This window comes from Myxine glutinosa, chromosome 7 (genome assembly GCF_964187855.1).
Source record: "Myxine glutinosa chromosome 7, kmMyxGlut1.1, whole genome shotgun sequence".
Lineage (NCBI taxonomy): Eukaryota > Metazoa > Chordata > Myxini > Myxiniformes > Myxinidae > Myxine > Myxine glutinosa.
The window spans coordinates 139790094-139815972 of record NC_136267.1 but is presented as its reverse complement, the minus strand read 5'-3'; the positions used below and the strand labels follow the sequence as shown (position 1 = coordinate 139815972).

General features: G+C 46.9%; 1 protein-coding gene across 1 annotated transcript in view; it reads right to left on the bottom strand.

Moving 5' to 3' along the window:
* Positions 1 to 407: 407 nt before the first annotated feature.
* Positions 408 to 25879, bottom strand: part of LOC137430878 (anoctamin-1-like) — a 210907-nt gene continuing 185435 nt past the window's right edge. The window contains exons 22-28 of the mRNA XM_078782360.1: positions 16967 to 17067; positions 14651 to 14811; positions 13284 to 13436; positions 8972 to 9024; positions 5843 to 6021; positions 5573 to 5678; positions 408 to 4974 (exon numbers count right to left, since the gene is read on the bottom strand). Coding sequence (XP_078638486.1) covers positions 4624 to 4974; positions 5573 to 5678; positions 5843 to 6021; positions 8972 to 9024; positions 13284 to 13436; positions 14651 to 14811; positions 16967 to 17067 — 1104 coding nt within the window. The 3' untranslated portion in view covers positions 408 to 4623. The remainder of the gene's footprint in view (positions 4975 to 5572; positions 5679 to 5842; positions 6022 to 8971; positions 9025 to 13283; positions 13437 to 14650; positions 14812 to 16966; positions 17068 to 25879) is intronic.

Below are 25879 nucleotides of genomic sequence, written 5' to 3'. Positions count from 1 at the left end.
GAACAGACTCTGCCTCGGACGGCACATTTGAGAGCGTATTCATTTATTTCACGTTGGAAAACTATGTTGCCGTTAAACTATGTTTTAAAACTAATTAAAACTAATTTGCGATTCATCGTAACTGCGATTTGCGACCTTCCGGACAGTGAAGACTGCACTTCCGGCAGCCAATCACAGAACGCGTTGTTGCGGTTGTGAGAGCGAGCCGAGCCGAGCGCGTGCGCCATTACGGTTCGTAATTCGATTTCTTCCGGAGAAAATAATAATTTCTCGATTTCTTATGCGCATTATTTCTCCCAATTCAGTCAGAGCGAAGGGCGGAAGCGAAGAGCGTTGTTTTTTTTGTTTACGGGCGTACGGGCGTACGGGCGGGGTAGAGCGTACGGGTAGCGTTTTTTTTTTTTTTTGGCAAGGAACGGGCACCCACGTACGGGCATGCCCTAGTAACTTTAATTTGCATCATTCTTTTGGGCTGAAATTTGGACAGGATATTCAGAATATCACTTCCTTTAAAATGATGAAGGCTTTTGTTTATAGGAGTAGCCATTGTGGATTTATTGAAGGACAACCAAGTTTTATCTGGTAATTGGCATAATTAGCTAATTAGTGAACATTTGACATAATTTCACAAAATCCTCATCAGGTAGTAGAGTAACACATGTATAATACATGTACCAAGTTTTGTGTGAAACGAATGATAGGTGACATAGAAGATAGAAGTAGAAATGTGTTCTTTGTTTTTCCTCGTTTTTTATTGACGGTCTAATTTATGCAAATTATATGCATGTAATATGACAAAGAAGCGTTGAAACTGGTCTGAGTTAAAGCCAAGATTATATCTTTCAAGAAAAACTGAAAATTAGATATTAACTTGACTTTGTTTTTGTGTAAAGGCCTCTCAAAGGTACCTATGTAGTTTTCTCAATTTTTCACCAGTACTACACCCTTAAGATCTTAGGTGCTTGAGTTGGAGCGACTGTCGTGCTGTTAGATAACACCTGGTGGGGTGACTCAGCTTGTCATCGTCCCAAGGTCGGCGAAATGAGCACCAGCTTACTGGAAACAGGAGGAACAGCTGCGCTCCCAGAAATGATGCAACCAGCAGCCACAGGCTGCATACGTAATAATTAAAATAGTGAAGCATAAATATTCAACTGAAAAATAAACCAGTTTTTTTGAGTTCAGCAGGGAAATGCTGTCTGCACAGCAATGTGATGAGTACCATCCAAAGGTTTCTGTAATGATCATGTGACCATGTACAAGTCTGGAGATGATTCCTTCATTATAATGGGGAAAAATAGTTAAAATCAGTGTGATAATCCATTAGATGAGTCACTGGCATATGGCATACACTCTCACAATTGGAAAGGTGGAATTGTGCAATCGCTGTTACTTGTACATAAAGTGCTTCGAACATTTTCGTTTGGTTAAAAAACAATCTTTTCTCGCGATGCAAACCCAGGAATCCAACGACTCCGGACAAATCTGGCTGGTAGTACTGCTGGCAGGATGCTTACCCAGAGGTGGTCGTACATCATTGTCTATTTGGGAATAAAACGCAGAATGGAGGAGGCTTCAATTACTACGGTCAGGGTATAGACACGTAGTGGCCAACACGGAGGGGTTTGGGCATTTGCCTTCGGGAATTGCGCATTTATCTTATTGGCGCAACTCCCCAGAATGCCATCGGTGACCCGGGACAAGTACCTACGGCCATAAGGCCGCTTGGAGAAAGGCTTGGCTGGCTGCAACCAAAATCGCCCAACAATGATTGTAAACCATTAGAAAAAGACAAAAAAGGGGATACCAAAGTCCCGACATTGTCATAACGAGCAGCGGGAATGTTTACGCAGAAGGAATAAAAACTGCACCTTCTCCAGTGAGAAAGATGTCGACTGCGCTAAGATACAAAGCCCTGCCAAAGCATAAAGCTGAAGAGGTGCCATTTGACCAATCCTCTTCATCCCCCCAAAAAACAATACAAACTAAGTTCCAAAAAAAAATCAGGAAGCGTGAGCTGTGACACAGAGGAGAGGCCGAGACCACACAGTATTGCAAAGCACATTTCCCTGCATCAGATATAGAAGACACACGGAAAAGAAAAACTTATTGAGGACCAACTGAAAACTTCAAACGATCCACAAAATTTCAGTTTGGTACCAACTTCCAGAAGAGCTGACAGAATCGATACAGTAAGTTGTCAGAATCGATACAGCAAGTTGCCAGAAATGATACAGTAAGTTGTCAGAATCGAAACAGTAAGTTGTCAGAATGGATACAGTAAGTTGTCAGAATCGATACAGTAAGTTGTCAGAATTGATACAGTAAGTTGTCAGAATCGATAAAGTAAGTTGTCAGAATCGATACAGTAAGTTGTCAGAATCGATACAGTAAGTTGTCAGCATTGATAAAGTAAGTTGTCAGAATCGATACAGTAAGTTGTCAGAATCGATACAGTAAGTTGTCAGAATTGATACAGTAAGTTGTCAGAATCGATACAGTAAGTTGTCAGAATCGATACAGTAAGTTGTCAGAATTGATAAAGTAAGTTGTCAGAATCGATACAGTAAGTTGTCAGAATCGATACAGTAAGTTGTCAGAATCGATACAGTAAGTTGTCAGAATTGATAAAGTAAGTTGTCAGAATTGATACAGCAAGTTGTCAGAATCGATACAGTAAGTTGTCAGAATCGATACAGTACGTTGTCAGAATCGATATAGTAAGTTGTCAGAATTGATACAGCAAGTTGTCAGAATTGATACAGTAAGTTGTCAGAATCGATACAGTAAGTTGTCAGAATCGATATAGTAAGTTGTCAGAATTGATACAGTAAGTTGTCAGAATTGATACAGTAAGTTGTCAGAATCGATACAGTAAGTTGTCAGAATCGATACAGTACGTTGTCAGAATCGATATAGTAAGTTGTCAGAATTGATACAGTAAGTTGTCAGAATCGATACAGTAAGTTGTCAGAATTGATACAGTAAGTTGTCAGAATCGATACAGTAAGTTGTCAGAATTGATACAGTAAGTTGTCAGAATTGATAAAGTAAGTTGTCAGAAACGATACAGTAAGTTGTCAGAATTGATACAATAAGTTGTCAGAATCGATACAATAAGTTGTCAGAATCGATACAATAAGTTGTCAGAATCGATACAGTAAGTTGTCAGAATCGATACCGTAAGTTGTCAGAATCGATACAGTACGTTGTCAGAATCGAAATAGTAAGTTGTCAGAATTGATACAGTAAGTTGTCAGAATCGATACCGTAAGTTGTCAGAATCGATACAGTACGTTGTCAGAATCGATATAGTAAGTTGTCAGAATTGATACAGTAAGTTGTCAGAATTGATACAGTAAGTTGTCAGAATCGATACAGTAAGTTGTCAGAATTGATACAGTAAGTTGTCAGAATCGATACAGTAAGTTGTCAGAATTGATACAGTAAGTTGTCAGAATTGATAAAGTAAGTTGTCAGAAACGATACAGTAAGTTGTCAGAATTGATACAATAAGTTGTCAGAATCGATACAATAAGTTGTCAGAATCGATACAATAAGTTGTCAGAATCGATACAGTAAATTGTCAGAATCGATACAGTAAGTTGTCAGAATTGATACAATAAGTTGTCAGAATCGATACAATAAGTTGTCAGAATTGATACAGTAAGTTGTCAGAATTGACATAGCAAGTTGTCGGAGTTTCTGACAATTTGACGCTGTCGAGGGTTCAGTGATGTGAGAAGAGCAATGGACCACAACGTAGTCTTGGTAACGTGATCCTAAAAAACGGATCTTCTCCGATCCACCTTCTGAAACCCGTAAACTCCTGGCATTTTAAAATCTCATTTTAAATCCGGATTTTTTATCACTCATGTATATCGGATCTAGTTTATATGAATATATATGTCTTAGATTCCTTGTTTCTGGTAATTTTTCCTGAAGTTCACAAAACACGAAGTATTTCTTTCAAGGAAGTGAAATTAACAATCAGTAAAGATCGAAACACAAATAAATAGCCAAGCAATCTCGTAATATACATAAATATGGCTGTAAAAAGAAACTTTCATATCTATCTGAACATTTTGAAAATCAAAATGTCATAAAAGTTGAGGTTTTGTCATTTTTGAGTGATCGTTACATTCATAAAAGCCCCTTTTGCCCCGAAGTTGTGCGACCTTTTTCATCGCGACCCTGAGACACGAACAAATGTTTGTAGTTTCTCTCCAAACATGTTCCTTAGGCCAAAACATCAAAAAAACGTGCTGGTGGTCTCAACCTCAAGCCACGTGCTTCAGGTGCCATTTAGTTAGGCCTCAAGCCTTAGGAAAAATGTAATGGGAATCACCACACCACACGAGGCACAGAGATTCCAAGATATTCCCCATAAAAGGAATCGCCAGAACTTAGATCTTGAGATACGTGTTGTGCTGAGTTGCATCGAGAAAGAGGTAAAGTTACACTTGGAGCTCTCTTCATGCTTCCATTGTTTGGGCCTTGTAAAGGCTCAGCAGGCTCAGGCTCAGCCAATACAAAATCCGAAGGTGGACATTCAAAACTTGAGGTGTCAAACTTGAACTCAAACTTGTCAAACTTGAGGTGTCGAAGGTGGACTTGAAGGTGTCAAAGCTTGACATTGTTTGTGAATAAATTATTACTGTCATTGGAATTATTTTCGGGTGAGACGTCCTCGGCCTCCATCATGTGTGTGACGGGATTGCCCATGCCGCCCCCTTCCTTCAAAATGGGAGAGTCGTTACCTCCGTCTTGAAGTGGGCCACTCGGTGTCGTCAGCTGCTCTCTCTGGTCTTGTTTCTGGGTGGCCAAAGTTTGCAATATGTTGTGTTTTTCCTGCTCATCGCGTAAGAAACAATCGGCGACGAGGCGTTGCTCCTTGCGGATGCTTTCAGCGATGTCCTCCGGAACATCTGGGATAAGCCAATCCAGCATGCTGCTCGAGAACATGACAAGGTTCTGTTGGGAAAGAGAACAAGTTTAATGGTCTTTTTATATTAGAATATCTTAAGGGCTCTGCTCTCTTAAGGACTCTATGCTCACCTTCACTCCATCATTCCTCTTTACTCCAGCCTCTGGAACAAACTCCCTCACTCTCTTCAATCCCACTCCTCCCTCCAGGTCTTTAAAACACCTGTTCACCACCATCTCTTATCTCCCCCCATCCAAAACCTTGATCTTTTCTACCCCCATTAATTCACCCCAGATCCACTTTTTTGAAATCCCGACTTCTTTCCTGGAAGTCCTAGCAGTGTCCATGATTTTTTTTTTTTACCTCTCCCACTCCCCCCCCCCCCCACCCCCCTCACATGTGTTACCCTTCCCATGCCTCCTCCCCCCAAGCCCTCGCCCTCCCACAGATCTCCCGAAGTCCCTGCTCTCAAATGTTGTGCTTGTGTGCTTCCCTCTCTCTCCCCATCTTGTCTCCCGCTCCCTTTGTCACATGTTTTATTTGCCAGTTTGTGTTTTTGTGATTAATGTTAGCTCTTACACGAGCCTCGATCTTGTACACCAAAAAAAGGTCTCATACGAAGGTCATCAGACCGGGAGCCATTACCTGAAAAATGAGCACAAACATCAAACGAATCGCCATGATAGTCCAGTATTCCTTGGATAGTTCGTACTTCTCAACTGACCACGGGGGTTCTCGATAGTCCCGAAAGCTTCATTGGTCAGGGAGGGAGGTAGAGCAATATATTACTACTTATTAATGCACAGAATGCGAATGGGCTCTTAACTCTTTAAGAACTTCATGTGTACGTTAACATGAAGGCCTTTTCCCACGACCACCCCACCCCGTTCTATTCTCTCAGTCGATGCAACTCACTGACAGATGGACACCTTTAGATCGTCCATGGCGTTGTTCACGCTTTCTGCAGGGAAGTCGGATGTGTTGAAGTATGATAAGGTGTGCTCAACGAAACCGTGCAGTGTGCCATTGGGACTGTACACGTATTGGTACGCCAACCGTGGGATGAAATCCGACGTCATGGCAATTACAAAGGCCTGCAAAGAGCAGATTTGAATACAGGTATTGTGAATCCGGCTCCAAACTTGTGTACTGTCTTACAGTTTTGTCGTTGTTTCTAATCCTAATTTCATTGCATCTTCCAAAAAAAAAAAAACCGTGGCAAAAATGTTAGTTAAGGAATGGATAGGGAACCATCTTACGATAATTCACCAAATGTCTGTCTGTCCGTCTGTCCGTCCGTCTGTCCCCAGGTACCGCAAAAACGGCTGAACCGATCGCAACGAAATTTTGGTTGGGTAATCCTGGGACCACCTGGAGTAAAATAGGCTATATTGTTTTTCCAATTTTTTCCCTCTTTTTCCAATATCCAATTTTTCCAATTTTCCACTTTTTCCAAACACGATGGAATAATATTTACCGATATGAACATTGATGTGGCTTTTATTGAAATTCTACAAATACTGTTTAGATTTTGATGATTTGCGTGTGATATGATTTAACGGATGTTTATATAAATCGTTTAAAATAAAATAAAAAGCCTTCAATTTCTGATATTTTGCCTTTTCATTTGGGCCTCCCAATTGAAGCCCAGCCCATAAGACGGGTACCATTGCTAGTTTAAATAAATACAAACTAATTAAAGGTGTTCAACACGGTGTTCAACACTGAGAGGATGTAAACAGTGTGATACTTCAGGAATCAGTTCTTGGACCGTTGTTATTAATTAATGTAAAAAGGTAATTAAAGGGATAGGTCGAAACAATAAATGAGGTCATGGCGATACAAAATAGGTCGAACGTCAGATCCACCCAGAAATAAGTCAGCACGGCCTAGTTATCAAAAGGATAAACTTGATAAACAAGATTTCCCTTTCGTAAATCCGTGTTAAATTTTTTTTATATATATATATTTAACACGGATTTACGAAAGGGAAATCTTGTTTATCAAGTTTATTGTAGTTTTATGAAGTAGTTTCTGATTTGGTGGATGAGGGAAGCATGTAGTATATCTAGACCTTCAGAAGACATTTGATAAGATATCACGTAAGAGGTTGTTAGCCAAGGTGAGGGCTTGGAGTGGCTGGCCAGGTAGAAAATTGGAATTGAATCTGGATTAGTGATGGAAATAAAAGTGACTGTGAGTGGGAGGATGTCTGGCTGAGAGGATGTAAACAGTGTGATACTTCAGGAATCAGTTCTTGGACCGTTGTTATTAATTAATGTAAAAAGGTAATTAAAGGGATAGGTCGAAACAATAAATGAGGTCACGGCGATACAAAATAGGTCGAACGTCAGATCCACCCAGAAATAAGTCAGTAGGGCCTAGTTATCAAAAGGCGTCTAGGACAGCCCAAGGTGCATCATATATGAACATATAAACTTTTACCAAAATTAATATGTTAGGTCACGGTGATCTAATGCTAAGTAGATTTCTTCAGGGAACACATCTTGACAAACCTGAAAAATATATCTTAGTCAAAAATTTAGTGTTTGTAGCCTAATTTGTTTTGGCTCGATTGGAGCAACAAAAATCGGCCAAAAGCGAAATAAATAAATACGTTTTCTTCCTCCAAATTCCATTGATATAGGACGAGGCAGATTCATACTGTACCTGCTACACTGTCTAACCCTAACACTCCTCGTGATCCACTGCCCTCTAGCACCAGTTAGTTCTCTCTACTATCCATCCCAGTACACTTTCCTAACATTCCTCTTCACAAAGTGTTCCCATCGTAACTGTGGTATAATAAATAAATAATAATAATCATACTAAAATACGCCATTTCGTGTCTGTCTGTCCGTCTGTCTGATGAATATTTGACGCCAATACATTCCGTCATTACTTATCCAATCTCAACCAAACTTTACAAGGGTTACACAAGGAAGGTTGTAGCGCATTCATTTGTCCCCCTCCCCAAGGGGGTTTTCTCCCCCGAGCGGGTTTCCCCCACCATTGCCGTCAATGGGGTTGCGTGTTGAGGTGTATATCAATGTTAAATCAGCTTTATTGTGGCGTTTTTCCAAAGAAGAAGATTTATCATGGCGTTTTTCAAAAGACACTTTTAATAACAAAATTAATGATAATAATCGTATATTGTTAATGTTATTACAAAACAATATTAATACTAATGATAATGTCTCACTCCCCCAAGGCGTTTTTCCTGGAGTGATAACGTGTATAAATAGCTTTTAGTTATAATGGCGTTTCCGTGGGAGCAACGGCTTCTACAGGAAGTAAAAATATTATATACCACAAACACGTATGCTTAGCTTTTTAAACAGTCGCTAATGCTCTTTTATAACACTAAATGAAGAAATTTGGAGGAATCCGTGAAGTAAGGTTTACTTACAGAATTGAGCGAAGATCTACTGTACTCTATATAACCCAAAAATGTTGGGATAATAACATGGCCCTTTCTGCCGCTACCGTGGCATTTTTCCTAACGAACTTTTGAAACTCGCTCCCGCTGTTTGATACGAAACTGAAAGGGAGAAGCTCAGGTTGTGCTCCTTTACCAAGCAGCTAGCTAGCGCTTTCTAAGCCAGCCGTTCATTAACGGTTTTGAATGGAGTACTTGCTCGAATGCTTAAACTACTTGGCGATCTCTCCACAAGAAACTTGGTAAATGAACACACACGCAATGTTCTTAAGACCCGACCATAGATCGACTGTAATCTATATACCCCAAAGAGGAATGACCTTTCCTGTCCCTCCCGGAGTCTGCCGGTGTACTAGTAATAAAAATCCACAAGAAATAAGAACATTTTGAAACGGAAAGTCCTCATTTTTAAAATACATTTTTGTATATTTTTTGTAAACATTATCGAGGCTCATGGAAGAGCTCAACAGAATGGAAGGAGACAAAATGAAAAGGGAGAAACACGAACAGCAGAATAGAAGTGAGAGTGAGATCAAGGTGAGGTGGAGAAGGACACATGGGGGTGAAGAAGCAACACACAAGTGAAATGACTCGCAAACACTTGCGTTAATGATGACGGCCAGCTTCCCAACTCCGTGCAGGATATTGTACCAGATACCTGATGATGCACACACCAAGCAAACAACAATTAGACAAGTGGTTCAATAGATTGCTCTTGCAAGGCTACACTTGTCCGCAATTATATTACACTGACAAAGGCCCAGGCCCAAGTGTATTGAAATGCCATAAAAAAAAATTTGGGAATCTCTGATTTTAGGGAAGGCAGGCCTGGGGTGCAGTAACACTTTCACTTTTTGTACTCTGACTCGTCCATTGTCATTGTTTTGTCATTATCATCACTTATTTGTTGATAATAACAATAGGTTAACTTCGCCCTTTGACGGAACCCTAGGTTGAACAATCCCTCACAAGAAAAAGTTGATTCACCCATGTTAAAGATTTGAAGAAGCGTATTGAGAAGCATCTCATCATTAAGTTTATGACTTAGCAAATCTTCAATACTGAATATGAACTTCATGGAGATGATAGGATATCAGTTCTATTTTCCAGATTCTATATTTGTGGGATTAGAAAGATTCAAGATCATGGTTCCACTCGAACTATAGTATCATACTGTCCCATTGATGGCAATTACCTTGCAGGTGCATATTCATTACATAAGTGGCAAATGACCACACTGTAACTGGGGCTAGCTCCAATAATTACCGAGCGATCTATAATTTGCATGAATTGATGCTCGAGTAGTTGAATGTCATTCGTATTCCATGCATGTTCTACAACACTGGTTACCAAACACAAGATAATTACTAATTTAATCCTCCAATAGGAATCAATCAGTGTGGCAGCATTATGAGGCACACACCGTGTCTTTAAAAAATGAATAATTTATTTATTATAGAAGACGATACAGAACGAAATCTCGATCACAACAGACTACACAAGTAATAACAAGACCGATAGTCTAACAACGGCATAGCTGGGCTTGTTTGATACTTTAGTTGAAGAGGATAGTAGGACCTGGGTGGGGATACCAGTTAGCAATTAGAAAATAATGTAAATATTCAACTTTTTTGACTTTACAGCCGATTCGTCAATGACTTGGGTTAAAAAAAACAAACAGCGAATGAAAAACAATGGACCAATAAATTCCACATTCCTGTGCCACCTTCAGTCGAATGTCAGGCATTGACAGCAGGTTCGTGAATGACTTGCACAAAAAACGTACCCAGTCTGAATGTTGCTATAGCCAATGGCATCAAATAATGTATCCAGTCAATGGCGAAACTGCAAATGTGGAATCCAGGAATGTCATGGATGGAAACCCTTACGTCATTTCCTCATTCTGCTTTAAACTCAATATCTCCATATTTTCATTCCAAACAGCATCATTCATCATTCCAATCACAAATCAATACTGTGGTATTATATCAAAATATAATGTTAAATCACAATTATATCGAGATATTATCAAACCAGCGAACCATCGTCATCTGTTCACTTCCGGATTCAGGAGCAAGGTCTGTGTCGATCGCAAGGTCTGTGTCGAATTTCAAAATCATTATTGTATTCAGAATTTTCTGAAACCTCATACCTGCCTTATGACACCTGCTGGGACCCCAAAACGTTCCACAGAAGGTTATTATATTGCTACGGTTTTGAGATTGGCACATTGAAGTCATTAAAGGTTAAAGGGTTGCCCCCCATAGTTAGTCACACGAACAACATAAAGGCCCATTTGTAGTATAGTTATGTCTTAGTATGTGTAAGAATAGGCCATTTCCCCTCTTAGTGCCTGCGTTGTGTAAAGACAGAAAATAGGCTTTACTTGCCACCGATTTCCCAGCCACCCTAGCCTCGATCCAGTTTGTTAAGAATTGGCTGCCCACTAGTCGAGTAACACGAGGTAGGCCTAAAAAGGGTGGGGGCGGCATTGAGGTCGGGGAGTGGCAGCGGGAGATGGTAAGAGCCACCAGCCAATCAGGGCTCTAGCGGCGTGGCGAGAGAGAGCGTGGTGAGGCGCGTCTGGTGAGTTCGAGAAGGTTCGCGGGGCGTGCCTATATAACGCGCTGCGCAAAGCCCTCGAGGGGACTTGACTTGCATCACTAGTGCGGGAGGACTTGCGGGGGTTTGCTTGTTGTGAAAGGACTCGTTGCGAAAGGACTCACACGCCAGGACTCGCGTGCACACGGCAGTGGCGATAGGACTTGAGGGGGTTTGCTCGCACGCAAGGATGCAAGAGGATCAGAAGGACTTGTTCAGTGGAGACGCCATTGTGAACTATAACCTCGCAGTATAACGTGCGCACCCAGGGGAAGAAGGAGAAGCGTTGGTGGTACACGTACGCAGGCGCAGCCAGACACGCCGGGAACTCGAATAGCGCTTTTCACCCACGCGAGTAAGCGCGGCCATAGCCGCCAGTGAATAACCACCAGCCGCGTCAAAGTCCGCTCCCTACCAATTCACCCCGTGATAACTCGCTCCATACAAAACGACACGTGGAGAGCTCCTGCCTTCACCTACTCCAAAGGACGTGCCGGGGACCGGAGAGAACTGCACGAGAACCATCCCTGGGCGAGCTGGTGAACATCATCCTGCCATCTGCAAGCCCTGTGTGAGTGTGTGTGTGTGAGATGGGCCCGTGTCCTTGGGATTAAGTATATGACTGTTTTAAGGATTGCTCTGTGTCTCTGCTCTTGAACCATTGTGCATTGTAAATAATAATAATTAAACCTGTTATTCCTTTGCTTCCCAATTCGATCGCCTTTGTGATTTCTCCATTGACTAAGCATGGTACGAATAAGAACCGCTTGAATCGGGGTCTAGTAAGTGATAATAGCGCGAGTCACGTGTACGCAACCGCTCGGCGTATCAACACATGTGATTCGTGCGGGGCTTATCTCCTCGCTTCAGGGCAGCGCGAGTATTTAGGTAATAGCAAATTTGGTCCTAATACCCTATTTCGTGCTGTCCGGAAGGGACGTCATAGGTCCCGGTCGCGCTGGTCAGTCAAAGACAAGGGGACTAATCCCCCCTTGGTAAGGGGAGAAGGCCAGCGGCGGATTCGCAACAATATTTACTTTTAGGAAAATATCTAACTGAATTGTTACTAAACGCGTCCCCCTGTCATGCGACCACATCCTCAGCTCTGATTGGTGGATGTTTGTGGGGGACATGCATACCGACAGACAGACGCTGTTCTATCCAGCTTCGCCCTACATAGGCATCGCGGTGAAAACAATTACGACAGGGAAATATACCCCAACTATGGTGACACCCAAAACACACACACACACACACACACACACACACACACATGCTCGCACACACACGCACGCACATGCTCACACACACCAGTGATACACAAAAGTGGGCCTGTTGGAGGTTAAAGCTCATGGTGAAGAACCCTCGGCTGTTGTAGATCTCGTATGTGTCGGCACAGAGGGTGGAGCTGAACAGTCGACCAAAGAGTCAGTGTGAGGATGCCAAGGTCAGAAGCATGGAGCTTTCCCACCAGAAAAGGAGTTTGAGAGTTTAAGAGCGTGGTGTGTGAAGGCAAGAGCAGTCAAGAGGGTCCAAGAGAGAAAGAGATCGTTGGCAAGAATGGGCTCAGGAGAAAGAGGGAGCGAGGGGCATGCACATGCTTTTATCACCAGCTACCCCCTCCCTACCAACTGAATTTGACCAATCACTGCTCCCACCTCCTCCAACCCCCCTCCCCACTCCTCACCCACAGAACAAGCCATGTCTCCCCTCTCCTCCCCCATTAAGATTAACCAATTAGCGGCCGTCTCTCCACCTGAAGGGTCCACAAATGACGCACAAGGGGTTTCTCCAATCATGAACCGTTCTTGGTCCAAGACCCACCACCCGCTTGCTGACAGACAACTGGGAGGAGTCGTCTTCGGTAGGTGGGTAGAAGACATGTATGCCATCCTTTCCACTTGCCCGGCATTGCCCAGTTCATAGAAGGGGGGCAGTTGTACGAGATGTGTTACCCGATCTAGTCTCAGATAGACAAAGCTTGTCCTTTTGGCAAGCCACACAATTAGGACAACTTAACCTTTCCATATGGCTCAAAAAAACCTATAACCCTAAGACTACGTGAATATGAATAGTAGTTAAGATCTTATGACCAACCTTATACACTCCCATATTGCACAAACGTAACAATACAAATACAGGTTAAGTCACTGCGTGATAAGAAGAAATATATGATTATGATGCTTTGGGGACTCAAGGTATTGCATGTTGATTAAAGTCATTATGAGGCTTCCAGCAAGATGACTTTCCCATTGATAAATGTACATTGTGCCTCGATTTGACATGAACGTCTGAATTATTTTTGTATAATCTCACCAATATCTTTGGACTGCATCGCTGTTGGCCTGCGCAACTCCGTCACAAACTTCTTGCCGTCGAGTCGAATTTCTATGATATTGTTCAGGAGAGCGAATATGGGAGCCAGCGGAAAGGATGCCACAAACAATGTCACAAAGCCAAACTGGATGACTGCAACAACAAAAACAACAAATCACATAAATAAATAAATAAATAAATGTCAATGCATGGCATTGCACCAAATGTATTCCGATCTTCATTGGCTATGATTGTCACAGAACTGAGGCACAGGTTTGGTTGAGTAGGTAAGCTGTTTAGCAGACACACAAAGGAAATCAAGCAGAGAACAGACAATGAGTACCAAAATGACACTTTTCATGGATGGATCAATAACGGAAGAACTACTTGAAATGCTGAAAGAAGAGTTCAACTTTAACTCAATTGAAAATATATAGGTATGATAAAAAAAACAAGACCGAAAGTCTAACAGCGGCGTAGCCAGGCTTGTAATATATTATAAACCACAAACACACATTATTAGATTTTTTAACAGTCGCTAATGCTGTTTATATAAACATTAAACAAAGAAATTTGGAGGAATCCCGACATCCGTGAGGTAAGTAACAGAACTGAGGGAAGACCTACTGTAATCTATATACCCCACAAGGATTGGGTTAATAACATTGGGTCAAAAAACCGAGGGGAATTCCTTACTTACACGGTTGGTAGTACCGTACACCACTTATCATTGATTCATGAGCCATACGCCGCTTCATTCCATTAACTTTGTATTCACGACATTGGGATTAAAGTGTTATGGTCATGTTTACTATATTATTATTATTATTATTATTATTACGAAAACGATACTACTGAAACGAGACACTACTGTATTAAGAAACCTGGGCTTAATTTGTCCAAAGCGGCTTGAAGGTGAGGCATGAAGCCTGAGGCCTATACGTACTGTTTTGTTGCAAAAGACGTAACGTCTATGCTTTCGATATTTCATGGTCATTTTAACAATCGGTTTGTTTGTGTTTCACACTGAATGAAAATCGTAAATGTAGAGCATGGCGATTGTGACGTATGACAGGTTCGACGATATGTTTGGCCTGAACGAAATTGGAATCAAAATGCCGGAATGTGGAGAGTCAGCCTCCTTACCACCATAATGACATCGGACATAATCACATCACCCTGTCATGTGACCAAATCCTCAGCTCTGATTGGTATACGTTTGAGGGGACATACATACATACAGATGGAGAAACACGGTTCTAGAGGGCTTTGCCCTATGGGCTACGCCGTAAAAATCTTGCATCTCAGCAAGGGTACCAGCAGAAAGCAAAAATGTCAATTACAATAAAGTTCTGCGACCGACTTACTCATTTCCATGTACTCTGGTGTGAGGCCAGCAAATGGTTCCAGGTCATGGTCTCTCTCCCAGCACATCTGGGGATCCTTATTGCCCTGGGCCATCGACGCAGATGCCCGTCCACTCCGCTTATGAGATGATTTGAGACTTCGACAAAACTTTTTCAGCTTCCTGTAAGACAAAAACAATGACGAGTTAGAACGAAAGTTTCAAAATGGTTTCCAATCTATTTGACGTAGAAATTCTAAGTTAAAAAGGTTCTGCCGGTTATTGGTATCAAATCTGTACAGTAAGTTATCCTGTTCTGCACTTTTAAACTTAGCCAGGTGGCTCTAGGAAGCATTGTTTTATTGGTTTAATTTTAGTACCCAGCCCAAGTTGTACACTGGATCAGATCACATATAGATCAGACCAGCAATTTACTCTTTCCATGAAAGACAAACATTAACATCAAGTTTCCATCAACAATCCATTAACTAGATGGTGTTCATAGAATACTTACCCTGTGCAGTCAACTTAATGCGAGCCAACTCACATTCTTTTTTTACCCTGCGCTCGTGAAGCGAAAATTGGGGTTAAGCATTCAGGTACGTACGAACGTGTGCCGTACGTGTCTGGATTTTCAAAATTAATTTTCTCGGCAACCGTTGATCCGATTGACATGAAATTTTCACCATAGGAGGGCCTCCTCCTGTGGAATATTTTAATGATTAATTACGACGTCATAGATCACGTGGTACAGCGCTATCTTGGAAAAACTTCGCACCTCTATATCTCTTAAACCACTCCATGGAAAAAATTGAGACCTGGCTCATTGTCTACTCCCCATGGGGAATAAGATATGTTAATTATGATGTCATCGGTGCCATCGTTATGACGTCATAATTCGATAAATACAACACTTATCCAGCCGACCATTATTAGTTTTTTTTCAGCAACTTTTGGTCTGATGGACATGAAATTTCCACCATAGGAGCACCTCCTCCTTTAGAATATATTAATGATAATCATGACGTCATTGGTCATGTGGTACAGGCGCCATCTTGGAAAAACCGAAAAATGTTGCACCTCTATATCTCCAAAACCGCTGCATGGAAAAAATTGAAACATGGCTCATTGTAAAGAACTCCATATGGGGAATACGTGTTGTTAATGATGACGTCATTGGTGCCATAATTGTGACGTCATAATTCGACAGGGAAAATGCTTAGTCTGATCAGTTTGAAATGTGTGGAGCATGATCTATGCAACAATTATATTAGAGAATATAAATTTATGATGTCATCGCTCACGTGGTCTGGCAGCCATATTCGATCAAAGAAAAAAAATGTTCAAAAACAGAAGAGTTGGCTCGCAACAAGTTGACTGTGCAGGGTAAGTATTCTATGAACACCATCTAGTTATTGATCGGATGGCTAATTCTGCTCCGGGGCACCCTACATCTGGCAAATAAAATACATTTTGTTCTTAATGCAGGTGTATGAATCAAATTGGCGCCCCTTTATTTTAACTTTCTAGAGCATTACTTGGTTCCTCCTAAGAACACAAGGGTAGTCCAGCATGCACACGAGATTTTTTGAATGTCCCTTCTTTTCTATTGTTCGATATTTTCTATAAGCTGTGGAATGTCCCTTCTTTTCTCTACTTTGCCATATGGCACATACCTTTATATAAAGGGGCCTTTTCCATTCCCCCGGCATTTTACCCAAGAATGTCGATATCAAATTGCAGGTTTCTGCTGCAACACCCTCCTTTGTCTCCCTTTTCTCCCATTGATGCAATTGACTGCACATGTCAAAGAACATCTGATCCTTCAATGGCTCAATATTCTTCTCCCCTATACCTATCAAGGCATTCCTGCTTTTCTGAACCTTTCTGCTTATTCCTTATCTGTCTTTACATGTCTGACTTCAGACTTTTCTCTATCACAATTATGAAGGGCGTTGAAAAAGTTATGAAAAACATGGCATAATGTAAACACACCAGTATCGGTGGCGTAATAGTTAGAGTGCCCACTCTGAGTCTGGGAGGTCGGTGCTTCTGAACCCCGGCCGAGTTATATTAAAGTAATAAACATTAATATGAGAGTTAGTCAGTGGTTAGAAAGAGCTTTATATTATAAATTAATATTTATAATAAATAAATATATTTAATTGGGAAGAAAATATATAAATGTTTTTTTCTTCCATAGATTAACACCTTGGTATTCATTTTATGGGGTTTCCTGGATGAACGTATCTTGTTCCTACAACCTTTTGAATGGGCCACGTACCATGATGTGGAGCTGCTTAAAAAGGCTGAGATATGTATAAAAATGAATACATACGGAATGCCAATCTCGAAGATGTTGTTCTGGATGAGTTGCTTTCCCAGCATTATGAAACTCAGTTGTATACAAAGCTCGATGAGACAACCGCCAGGTGCACACTGCATGCAAAAAGGTTATATTAGAGAGGGTAAAAAAGATGTGTGGTGTAGCTTTATGTATCATTGTGCTCTTATCTGTATAACAAACAGCAATTGGGATGACTATTCATGGTGGTTGTACCCCCTCTCCCCCATACAAGACCGGGGCCAAATCTTCCATACTCATCCCTGCTGCCCAGATTTGTAGGGCTGCACGGTCACGGTCAGAACACCGGTCGGTCCTCATCAACCGGTCCACTCCCTCTTATCTTCCACACGTACCACTCACACACAAAGACTCAATTAGCACACATCACACACACATCACATATCCACAAAAAAAATTGTTTTCCTCTTTTCTTCTCCTTTCTCCTCCTACCAACCAGACACATGCAGTGGCCTGCAAAAGTATTCACCCCTCCCTCCTCCCGCCCCCTGCAAAGTATTTACATTTTGATGCCACCTGAACTTATTTCATGATGCTTTCAAATCAAACTTTATATATACTAGCGTGTATTAGCTCATTACGCTCGTCTCACCACACGTTGCTACTGAGACACAGGCTTGTTTTGTTTTAACTTAGGATTAGACCGTGCATGGCATCATAATATACTCAGAGGCAAAAGTTATTGTGACATGGAATTTTTTCATTGGTAATCTTGTGAATGGATTTTTGGATTTGAACCAGAGGAAGAGTGTTAAAATGGTCGAAGAAACGCAACCAAGCAGTTGTTGTTCGAATTGCACGAAATTTGCAAGAAGCATGGCATATTCGAGAAAAATGGCCAGCAATGTTCACTTTAAAAGGCCAGACAACCAGACGCTTATCATGTCCACTCAATGCAGTCTGAAGAAGTGCGGAAGTCAGAAAAACACCTCTATTCATCGTTCTGGAACAAGTTCGACATGCCACGCCTCGGGGAAAATGACTGATGGAGAGCTATAGGTATGCTTCAGTCTGGTACCTCGCAGCGTGATGTTGCTCGTCGATTCAACGTCCATAGAAACACAATTTGGCACTTATGGCGACATTTTCAGCAAAACAATCAAGTTATAGACCGTCTCCGTCGTGGCTGCCCACCAGTAACGACCCCACGTCAAGACCGATGGATTCGAACCACGCACCTCCGACACAGGTTCCAGCCAGCAACCCTTACAGCCCATGAAGGAACTGCGCTCCAACGCGAGTCGAAAGAATTGACGCGACCAAAGACGGAATTCGTCCGAGTTGCTTTATTGAAACAAAACAGCTCAGGTATTCTGACAAGCCCGTTTATAGGGCAGCAATATATATACACATTTATGTCGGGAAGTTTGCCCGGCAAAAGCTATACCGGGCATGCCCGGGTGTCAAGGGCGAGCCTTGGAAAGGCGAGTCTGGACCTGCCCGGGCGTGTTTGGCTGCGGCCTGGCAAGTCGAGGCTGGGCGTGCCCGGGCGCTCTGGGCGAGCCCTGGAAAGGCGATAGCGGGCATGCCCGGACGCTCTGGGCGAGCCCTGGAAAGGCGATAGCGGGCATGCCCGGACGCTCTGGGCGAGCCCTGGAAAGGCGATAGCGGGCATGCCCGGACGCTCTGGGCGAGCCCTGGAAAGGCGATAGCGGGCATGCCCGGATGCTCTGGGCGAGCCCTGAAAAGGCGATAGCGGGCATGCCCGGACGCTCTGGGCGAGCCCTGGAAAGGCGAGAGCGGGCATGCCCGGGAAAGACGAGACCGGGCGTGCCCGGGAGGTTCGGGCGTGCCCGGGAACAGTGAGTCCGGGCATGCCCGGGAGAGGCGCGTCTGGCCGTGTTCTGGCCGGTGCAAGGCGATTGTGTGCATCCAGCGGTAACCGCTACACACGCCCCTCCAGAATCGACCTGCACCGGCAGGGTCAATTTAAGGGGGGTCCGGATGACCCGGCCGAAGCGACCCCTGGAGGGTCGTGGGGAGGGGTCCGATGTGGTGGTGGGTGGTCGAGCGGGGGGAACTGTGGACGGGGGGCGGCCTCGCCGCGGAGGAAGGGCCAACCGTGGTGGTCGGTCGACGTCCATGTGCGCCGGTTTGAGGCGGTCCACAGAAATCTGGTCTGGCCGGCCGCCGAAGTCAACGATGAAAGACTTGTCGCCCCGTCGCAGGACCCGGAAGGGCCCGTCGTACGGCGGCCGGAGTGGCCCCCGGTGCGCGTCATGACGCACAAAGACGTACTCCGCTGTGCGAAGCGCCGGGGGGACGTAGGACTGGGGGCCACCATGGCGGGACGTCGGCATGGGGGCAAATCGTCGGGCGGCGGACCAGGGACTGGTAGCGTCGGGCACGAATTCGCCCGGGACGCGGAGCGGCTGGCCGTAGACGAGCTCGGCGGCGGACGCCTGGAGGTCTTCCTTGGGGGCCGTGCGAAGGCCCAAAAGGACCCACGGCAGCCGGTCGGCCCATCCGTCGTCCTGAAGGCCGGCCATGAGTGCCGCCTTCATGGAGCGGTGAAACCGCTCGCACAACCCGTTGGCTTGGGGGTGGTAGGCCGTGGTGCGGTGCAGCGTGACCCCCAACGAAAGGGCGACCGCGCCCCAAAGCTCAGACGTGAACTGTGGGCCGCGGTCGGACGAGATGTCCGCTGGTGCGCCGAAGCGCGCGACCCAGGTGGCGATGAACGCCTGCGCCACGTCGGCGGTGGTGGTGGAGGCGAGGGGCACAGCCTCCGGCCACCTGGTGGTCCTGTCCACCATGGTGAGCAGGTGGGTGAACCCCCGAGAGGGGGGCAGGGGACCCACCAGGTCCACGTGGACGTGGTCAAAACGCCGTTCAGGCACGGCGAAAGGTGCCAGCGGGGCCTGGGTGTGGCGGTGGACCTTGACCCGCTGGCAGGCCGTGCAGGCGTTGGCCCAGTCGCGGATGTTTCGTCGAAGGCTGTGCCAGACGAAACGCGCCGACACCAGCTTCTGAGAAGCTTTCCGGCCCGGGTGAGAAAGGCCGTGGATGGAGGCGAAGATGCGGCGCTGCCAGGAAACGGGCACGATGGGGCGAGGCTGGCCCTGGGAGACGTCGCAGAGCAGGACGGTGCCCGTGAAGGGAATGTCGGCCAGGCGGAGGCCCGTCTCCGCCGCACGGAGTGCCTGCACCGAGGCGTCAGTGGTCTGGTCGGCCGCCATGAGCGCGAAGTCCACGCCGAGGTGGACCGCATTCGCGCTGGCCCGAGAAAGACAGTCGGCCACGGCGTTGTCTTTGCCGGCGACGTGCCGGATGTCCGTGGTGAACTCCGACACGGCGGAGAGGTGGCGCTGCTGGCAGGCCGACCACGGCTCCGTGACCTTAGCCATTGCGTAGACCAACGGCTTGTGGTCGACGAAAGCCGTGAACGGGCGGCCCTCCAGGAGGTGTCGGAAATGGCGAACGGCCAGGAATAGCCCGAGCAGCTCGCGGTCGAACGTGCTGTAGTTTAACTCGTTCGGCCGGAGTTGCCGGCTGAAAAAAGCGAGTGGCTGCCAAACCCCGTCCACCCATTGCTCATGGACGGCGCCCACCGCGTAGTTGGAGGCGTCCGTAGTGAGGGCAATGGGCGCGTTGAGCACCGGGTGAGCCAGCAGCGTTGCGTCGGCGAGGGCCCGTTTGGCGCTGGCGAAGGCCGCGTCCATGGCCACGGACCAAACAATGTCATGCTTGGCCGGCTTGCCCCGGAGGGCCTCGTAAAGGGGCCGCATGAGCTGAGCAGCGCGGGGCACGAATCGGTGATAAAAATTCACCATGCCGAGGAACTCTTGGAGGGCCTTGATGGAACGGGGACGCGGGAACGTGGTGATGGCCTCAACCTTGGTCGGCAGCGGCACGGCCCCGGTCTTGGTGATGCGGTGGCCCAAAAAGTCAACGGTCGTCGCGCCGAAGTGGCATTTGACCGGGTTGACAATTAAGCCGTGCTCGCTGAGGCGACCGAACAGTGTTCGGAGGTGGAGGAGGTGCTCGGCGCGGGACGTGCTGGCGACGAGGATATCGTCCAGATAGACGAAAAGAAACGGCAGGTCGCGCAGCACGCCGTCCATCAAGCGCTGGAACGCCTGGGCCGCGTTCTTGAGGCCAAACGGCATCCGCAAAAATTCGAACAGGCCGAACGGCGTGATGACGGCCGTTTTCGGGACGTCGGCCGCCCGGACAGGTACCTGGTGGTAGCCCCGTATCAGGTCAATTTTCGAAAAGATGACCCGTCCCGCCAAACGGGCGGAAAAGTCCTGAATATGCGGGATCGGGTACCTGTTGGGGGTGGTAGCGTCGTTGAGACGGCGGTAGTCACCACACGGTCGCCATCCAACCCCCGGCTTTGGCACGATGTGCAGTGGCGAGGCCCACGCGCTATCGGAGCGCCGCACGATGCCGAGGTGCTCCAACGCGTCGAACTCGGCCTTCGCCACGGCGAGCTTGGCCGGGTCGAGGCGGCGGGCCCTGGCGTAGACCAGCGGGCCCGTAGTGGGTATGTGGTGCTCGATCCCGTGCCGCACCGCGACGGCCGAAAACGTCGGCCGCGTGAGGGCCGGGAATTCCGCGAGCAGGCGAGCGAACTCGTTCGCTGCCGGGAGGGTGCATGCCAGTTCGGTCGGCGCGGAGCTGCTCATCGTGCACGCCAGGGAGCTGAAGGTCTCGGCGTTGACAAGGCGACGACGTTTGACGTCGACCAGCAGCCCGTGTGCGCAGAGGAAGTCGGCGCCCAGCAAAGCCATGGGGACGCAGGCGGTCACAAAAGTCCATTGAAAACGCTGGCTGCCGAAGCAGAGGGTGACGACGCGTGGGCCGAAAGTGCGTATGGCCGAGCCATTAGCAGCGACCAAAGAGGGGCCGCAAACGGCGTCCCGCCTGTCCTGCTCGGAGGCGGGTATGACGCTCAGTTGGGCGCCGGTGTCACACAGGAAACGCCGCCCAGACGCTTTGTCCCGAATAAACAGCAAGTTGCCCAAGTGGCCGGTGCTCATGGCTGGGAATGAACGCCGGCCCGGCCGTTTCCCGACCTGCCGAAAGTGCACGGGGGCCGGCACGTCCGAGCCTTGTGTCCGAACCTGGCGTGGTAATAACACCACACACGGTCAGGTGGAGGCCCCGGCCGTCGTGTCGGAAGCGGGCGGTGCGGCGTGGCGGCCGCCAGTTGCACCGGCAGTTCGGCCTCCAACCGCGCAGGGCGCTCGGGCGTCGTGGGCGTCGCCTCGGATGGCGGTGGGCTCCAGGTAACCGCGCCGATGTGCTGGCCCGCCGAGGAGATCTTATCGGCTTCCCTGGCGAGGGCGTGGGAATCCGTGATCAACGTGCCATCCAGGGCGAGGCGTACCGGGTGAGGCAGCTGGCGAAGGAACAGCTCGCGGAACAGAAAATCCGGAGAGTGCTCACGAAGCAACGAGAGCATATAGTCCATGTGCTCTGACGGGCGCGTGTCGCCGAGCTCGGGCAGAGCGAGCAGGCGCCGTGCGTGTGCTGCCGGTGAGAGGGCGAAAGCATCGAGGAGGAGTGTCTTCAGCGCGTCGTATTTGTCAGCAGCCGGCGGGTGCTCGAGGACGAGGAGGCTCAAGGCGCGGGCCGCGGTGGCGGAACCGAGCGCCGCCACAACATGGTGGAAGCGGGTGTTGTCCGCGGTGATGCCTCGCAGGGCGAACTGAGAGTCCGCCTGAGCGAACCAAACAGCGGCGTGAGCCTCCCAGAAGGTAGGCAGTTTAAGCGTCACTGCCGTATCCATGTCGGTAGGTCACCAATGAAGGAACTGCGCTCCAACGCGAGTCGAAAGAATTGACGCGACCAAAGACGGAATACGTCCGAGTTGCTTTATTGAAACAAAACAGCTCAGGTATTCTGACAAGCCCGTTTATAGGGCAGCAATATATATACACATTTATGTCGGGAGGTTTGCCCGGCAAAAGCTATACCGGGCATGCCCGGGTGTCAAGGGCGAGCCTTGGAAAGGCGAGTCTGGACCTGCCCGGGCGTGTTTGGCTGCGGCCTGGCAAGTCGAGGCTGGGCGTGCCCGGGCGCTCTGGGCGAGCCCTGGAAAGGCGATAGCGGGCATGCCCGGACGCTCTGGGCGAGCCCTGGAAAGGCGATAGCGGGCATGCCCGGACGCTCTGGGCTAGCCCTGGAAAGGCGATAGCGGGCATGCCCAGACGCTCTGGGCGAGCCCTGAAAAGGCGATAGCGGGCATGCCCGGACGCTCTGGGCGAGCCCTGGAAAGGCGAGAGCGGGCATGCCCGGGAAAGACGAGACCGGGCGTGCCCGGGAGGTTCGGGCGTGCCCGGGAACAGTGAGTCCGGGCATGCCCGGGAGAGGCGCGTCTGGCCGTGTTCTGGCCGGTGCAAGGCGATTGTGTGCATCCAGCGGTAACCGCTACACCCGTACCATACCTGGCAACAGAGGTGTATCTGCGAGAACAGTTCGACGACGTCTACGCGTCTACGGCATCCATGCAAAACGCCCAGCCCGACGGCCAATTCTGATGCCAGAACATCGACATCTCCAGTGGAGCAGACCACACGTTGCTCGAGTTGTACAGCAGTATCTTAATCAGAACAATGTTAATGTGTTAACCAGGCCTGCAAGATCCCCTGATTTGTCACCCATTGAACTCGTCTGGGATGAAATGGAGTGACGTTTACGACGTCATCCGAATCCTCCAACAACGCTGCAGGAACTCCGCCAAATCCTTCCTCGGATATGGAATGATCTTCCCCAGGACTTTCATCGACGTTTAGTGGCCTCAATGAGGCGAAGGTGCCAGGCCTGCAGCAATGCACAAGGTGGACACACTCGCTACTGACCGTGTGAACTTGCTTGTGAACCACCTCTTGTGTTGTGGCTCATTTGCATATGCCAGGTGCGCTGTTCTTATGAATTGTTGATCGTCACCATACCTTGAAACATTTGTCTTTCCATGTAATAACATTTCATTCACGGCATTAAAAGTTTAACACTGATTCTGTTTGTTGTTTGTGTGTCACAATAACCAGTGTCGTTCTACAGACATGGCATTTAATATGGAATTTTTTTTTTTTCTTGACTTGGGTTTACTTTCTGAACTCAGTATATCAATCTGGTGAGGTTCTTTTACCCTTCGGTGATGTCTTTGTTGAAAGAACCATGTCACTGATTGTCTTTCGCAGCAAGAAATCAATAACAGGATTATATCACAGGTGGCGTGACAAAATGTAAGGACAGGTACATTTGACGATTGGCTTCACAATCGGGTATATAAGGGTTGCTGCGTTCTGTATTAGTGGAAAACAACTGCTGCACATCCACAAAAGATATTGGCGCTTCCTCTGGAGATGGTCCATCAACTTGACAATGCTGTTTGTCTTGGAGTGGTGGCTTTACGAAATTCTGGCATGAAACAGCATGCTATTGCTCGGCAGTATGGCATCACTCAAGGTCAGGTGTCAAAGATCCTGAAACGAAATGCTCAGAGGGGTGTCCCTACTCCAATACCGAGGCCAGGACGTCCACGCAGAACCACAAGGAGAGATGATCGCCAGCTTCACCGGTTAGTCTGCAATGGCCGTACCAAGTCAGCTAATCAGCTTAGGGCTGAGTGGCAGCAACTGACAAATGTGCCTGTATCCAGAAGGCTAGTCAACCAACGACTGGTTCAAGCAAGCTATCATGCCAGGCGTCCCCTGAGAAAGCCACACCTGACCAGACAACACAGCCAGCGCCGATTGCAGAGGGCCAGAGAGCACCGTCAATGGCAGCCAGGATACTGGAATCACGTGACCTTCAGTGACGAGTCTAGATTTCTGGTCTGTCGTCAAGATGGCCGCGTCCGAGTGCACAGACAAGTGCATGAAGCCCACAACGAAGATTGTATAGTGCGAAGAGTGCAAGCTGGAGGTGGTGGGGTGACCGTTTGGGCTGCTTTTCATGCAGGGGGCAAAACTGACCTGGTTGTTCTGAATGGAAAAGTGAACCAGTTCAAGTCCAGGGTCATTCTGGAAGAAACATTGCTTCCATTTGCTCATGCAGCCTTTCGAGGAAACTTTGTCTTCCAAGATGACAATGCACGGCCTCATCATGCTCGCATGATCCAACACTTTCTTGCTGACCGTGGTGTAGAGCATATGGAGTGGCCTTCCATGTCCCCGGATATGAATCCGATAGAGAACTTGTGGGCAGAATTAACGCGTCAAATCGACCACTTGGACCAGCAGCCGACCTCTGTGCGTGAATTGCAGCAGGCTATTGTCACTGCATGGCAAGCGATTCCTGTCCAAACCTTGGCAAATCTCGTGAACAGCATGCCTCGACGTGTACGTGCTCTCCTGAATGCTCGTGGGGGTTACACGAAGTACTGAACTGTAATTTTACTGTCCGTAATCCCAGTCATAACTTAGCTTTTGTTTTTGTTGAAATTTTTTTTGGCTAATGTGCAAAATAAAGAGATACTTCTAGAAAACGTACAGAAGTTTAACACAGTACTGTCCGTGAATTGAGTTCGATATCAGTTTACATCACTTTCAAGGATCAATTTATTTGCTTCGAAATGTCAACTGTGGTTTTTGTTTCTTTTAAAGGTCACATTAACAAAATCTAGAATAATTTCAACATAATTCCAATGAACTTTTGGTTCTAAGACATCTTGAAAAGTAAGTTCATCCCCACAAAAAAAATATTCCATATTAAATGCCAAGTCTGTAGTTACTCCCGCCAGGGAGTAATGCATTCGATCGTGTCCGTCCGTGTTTGTGTGTGTGTTCGTTTGTGTGTGTGTGTGTGTGTATGTGTGTGTGTGTGTGTGTGTGTGTGTGTGTGTGTGTGTGTGTGTGTGTGTGTGTGTGTGTGCGTGCGTGTTTGTGAACAAGATATCTGGAAAAGTTCTGAACGGATTTGGATGAAAGTTGG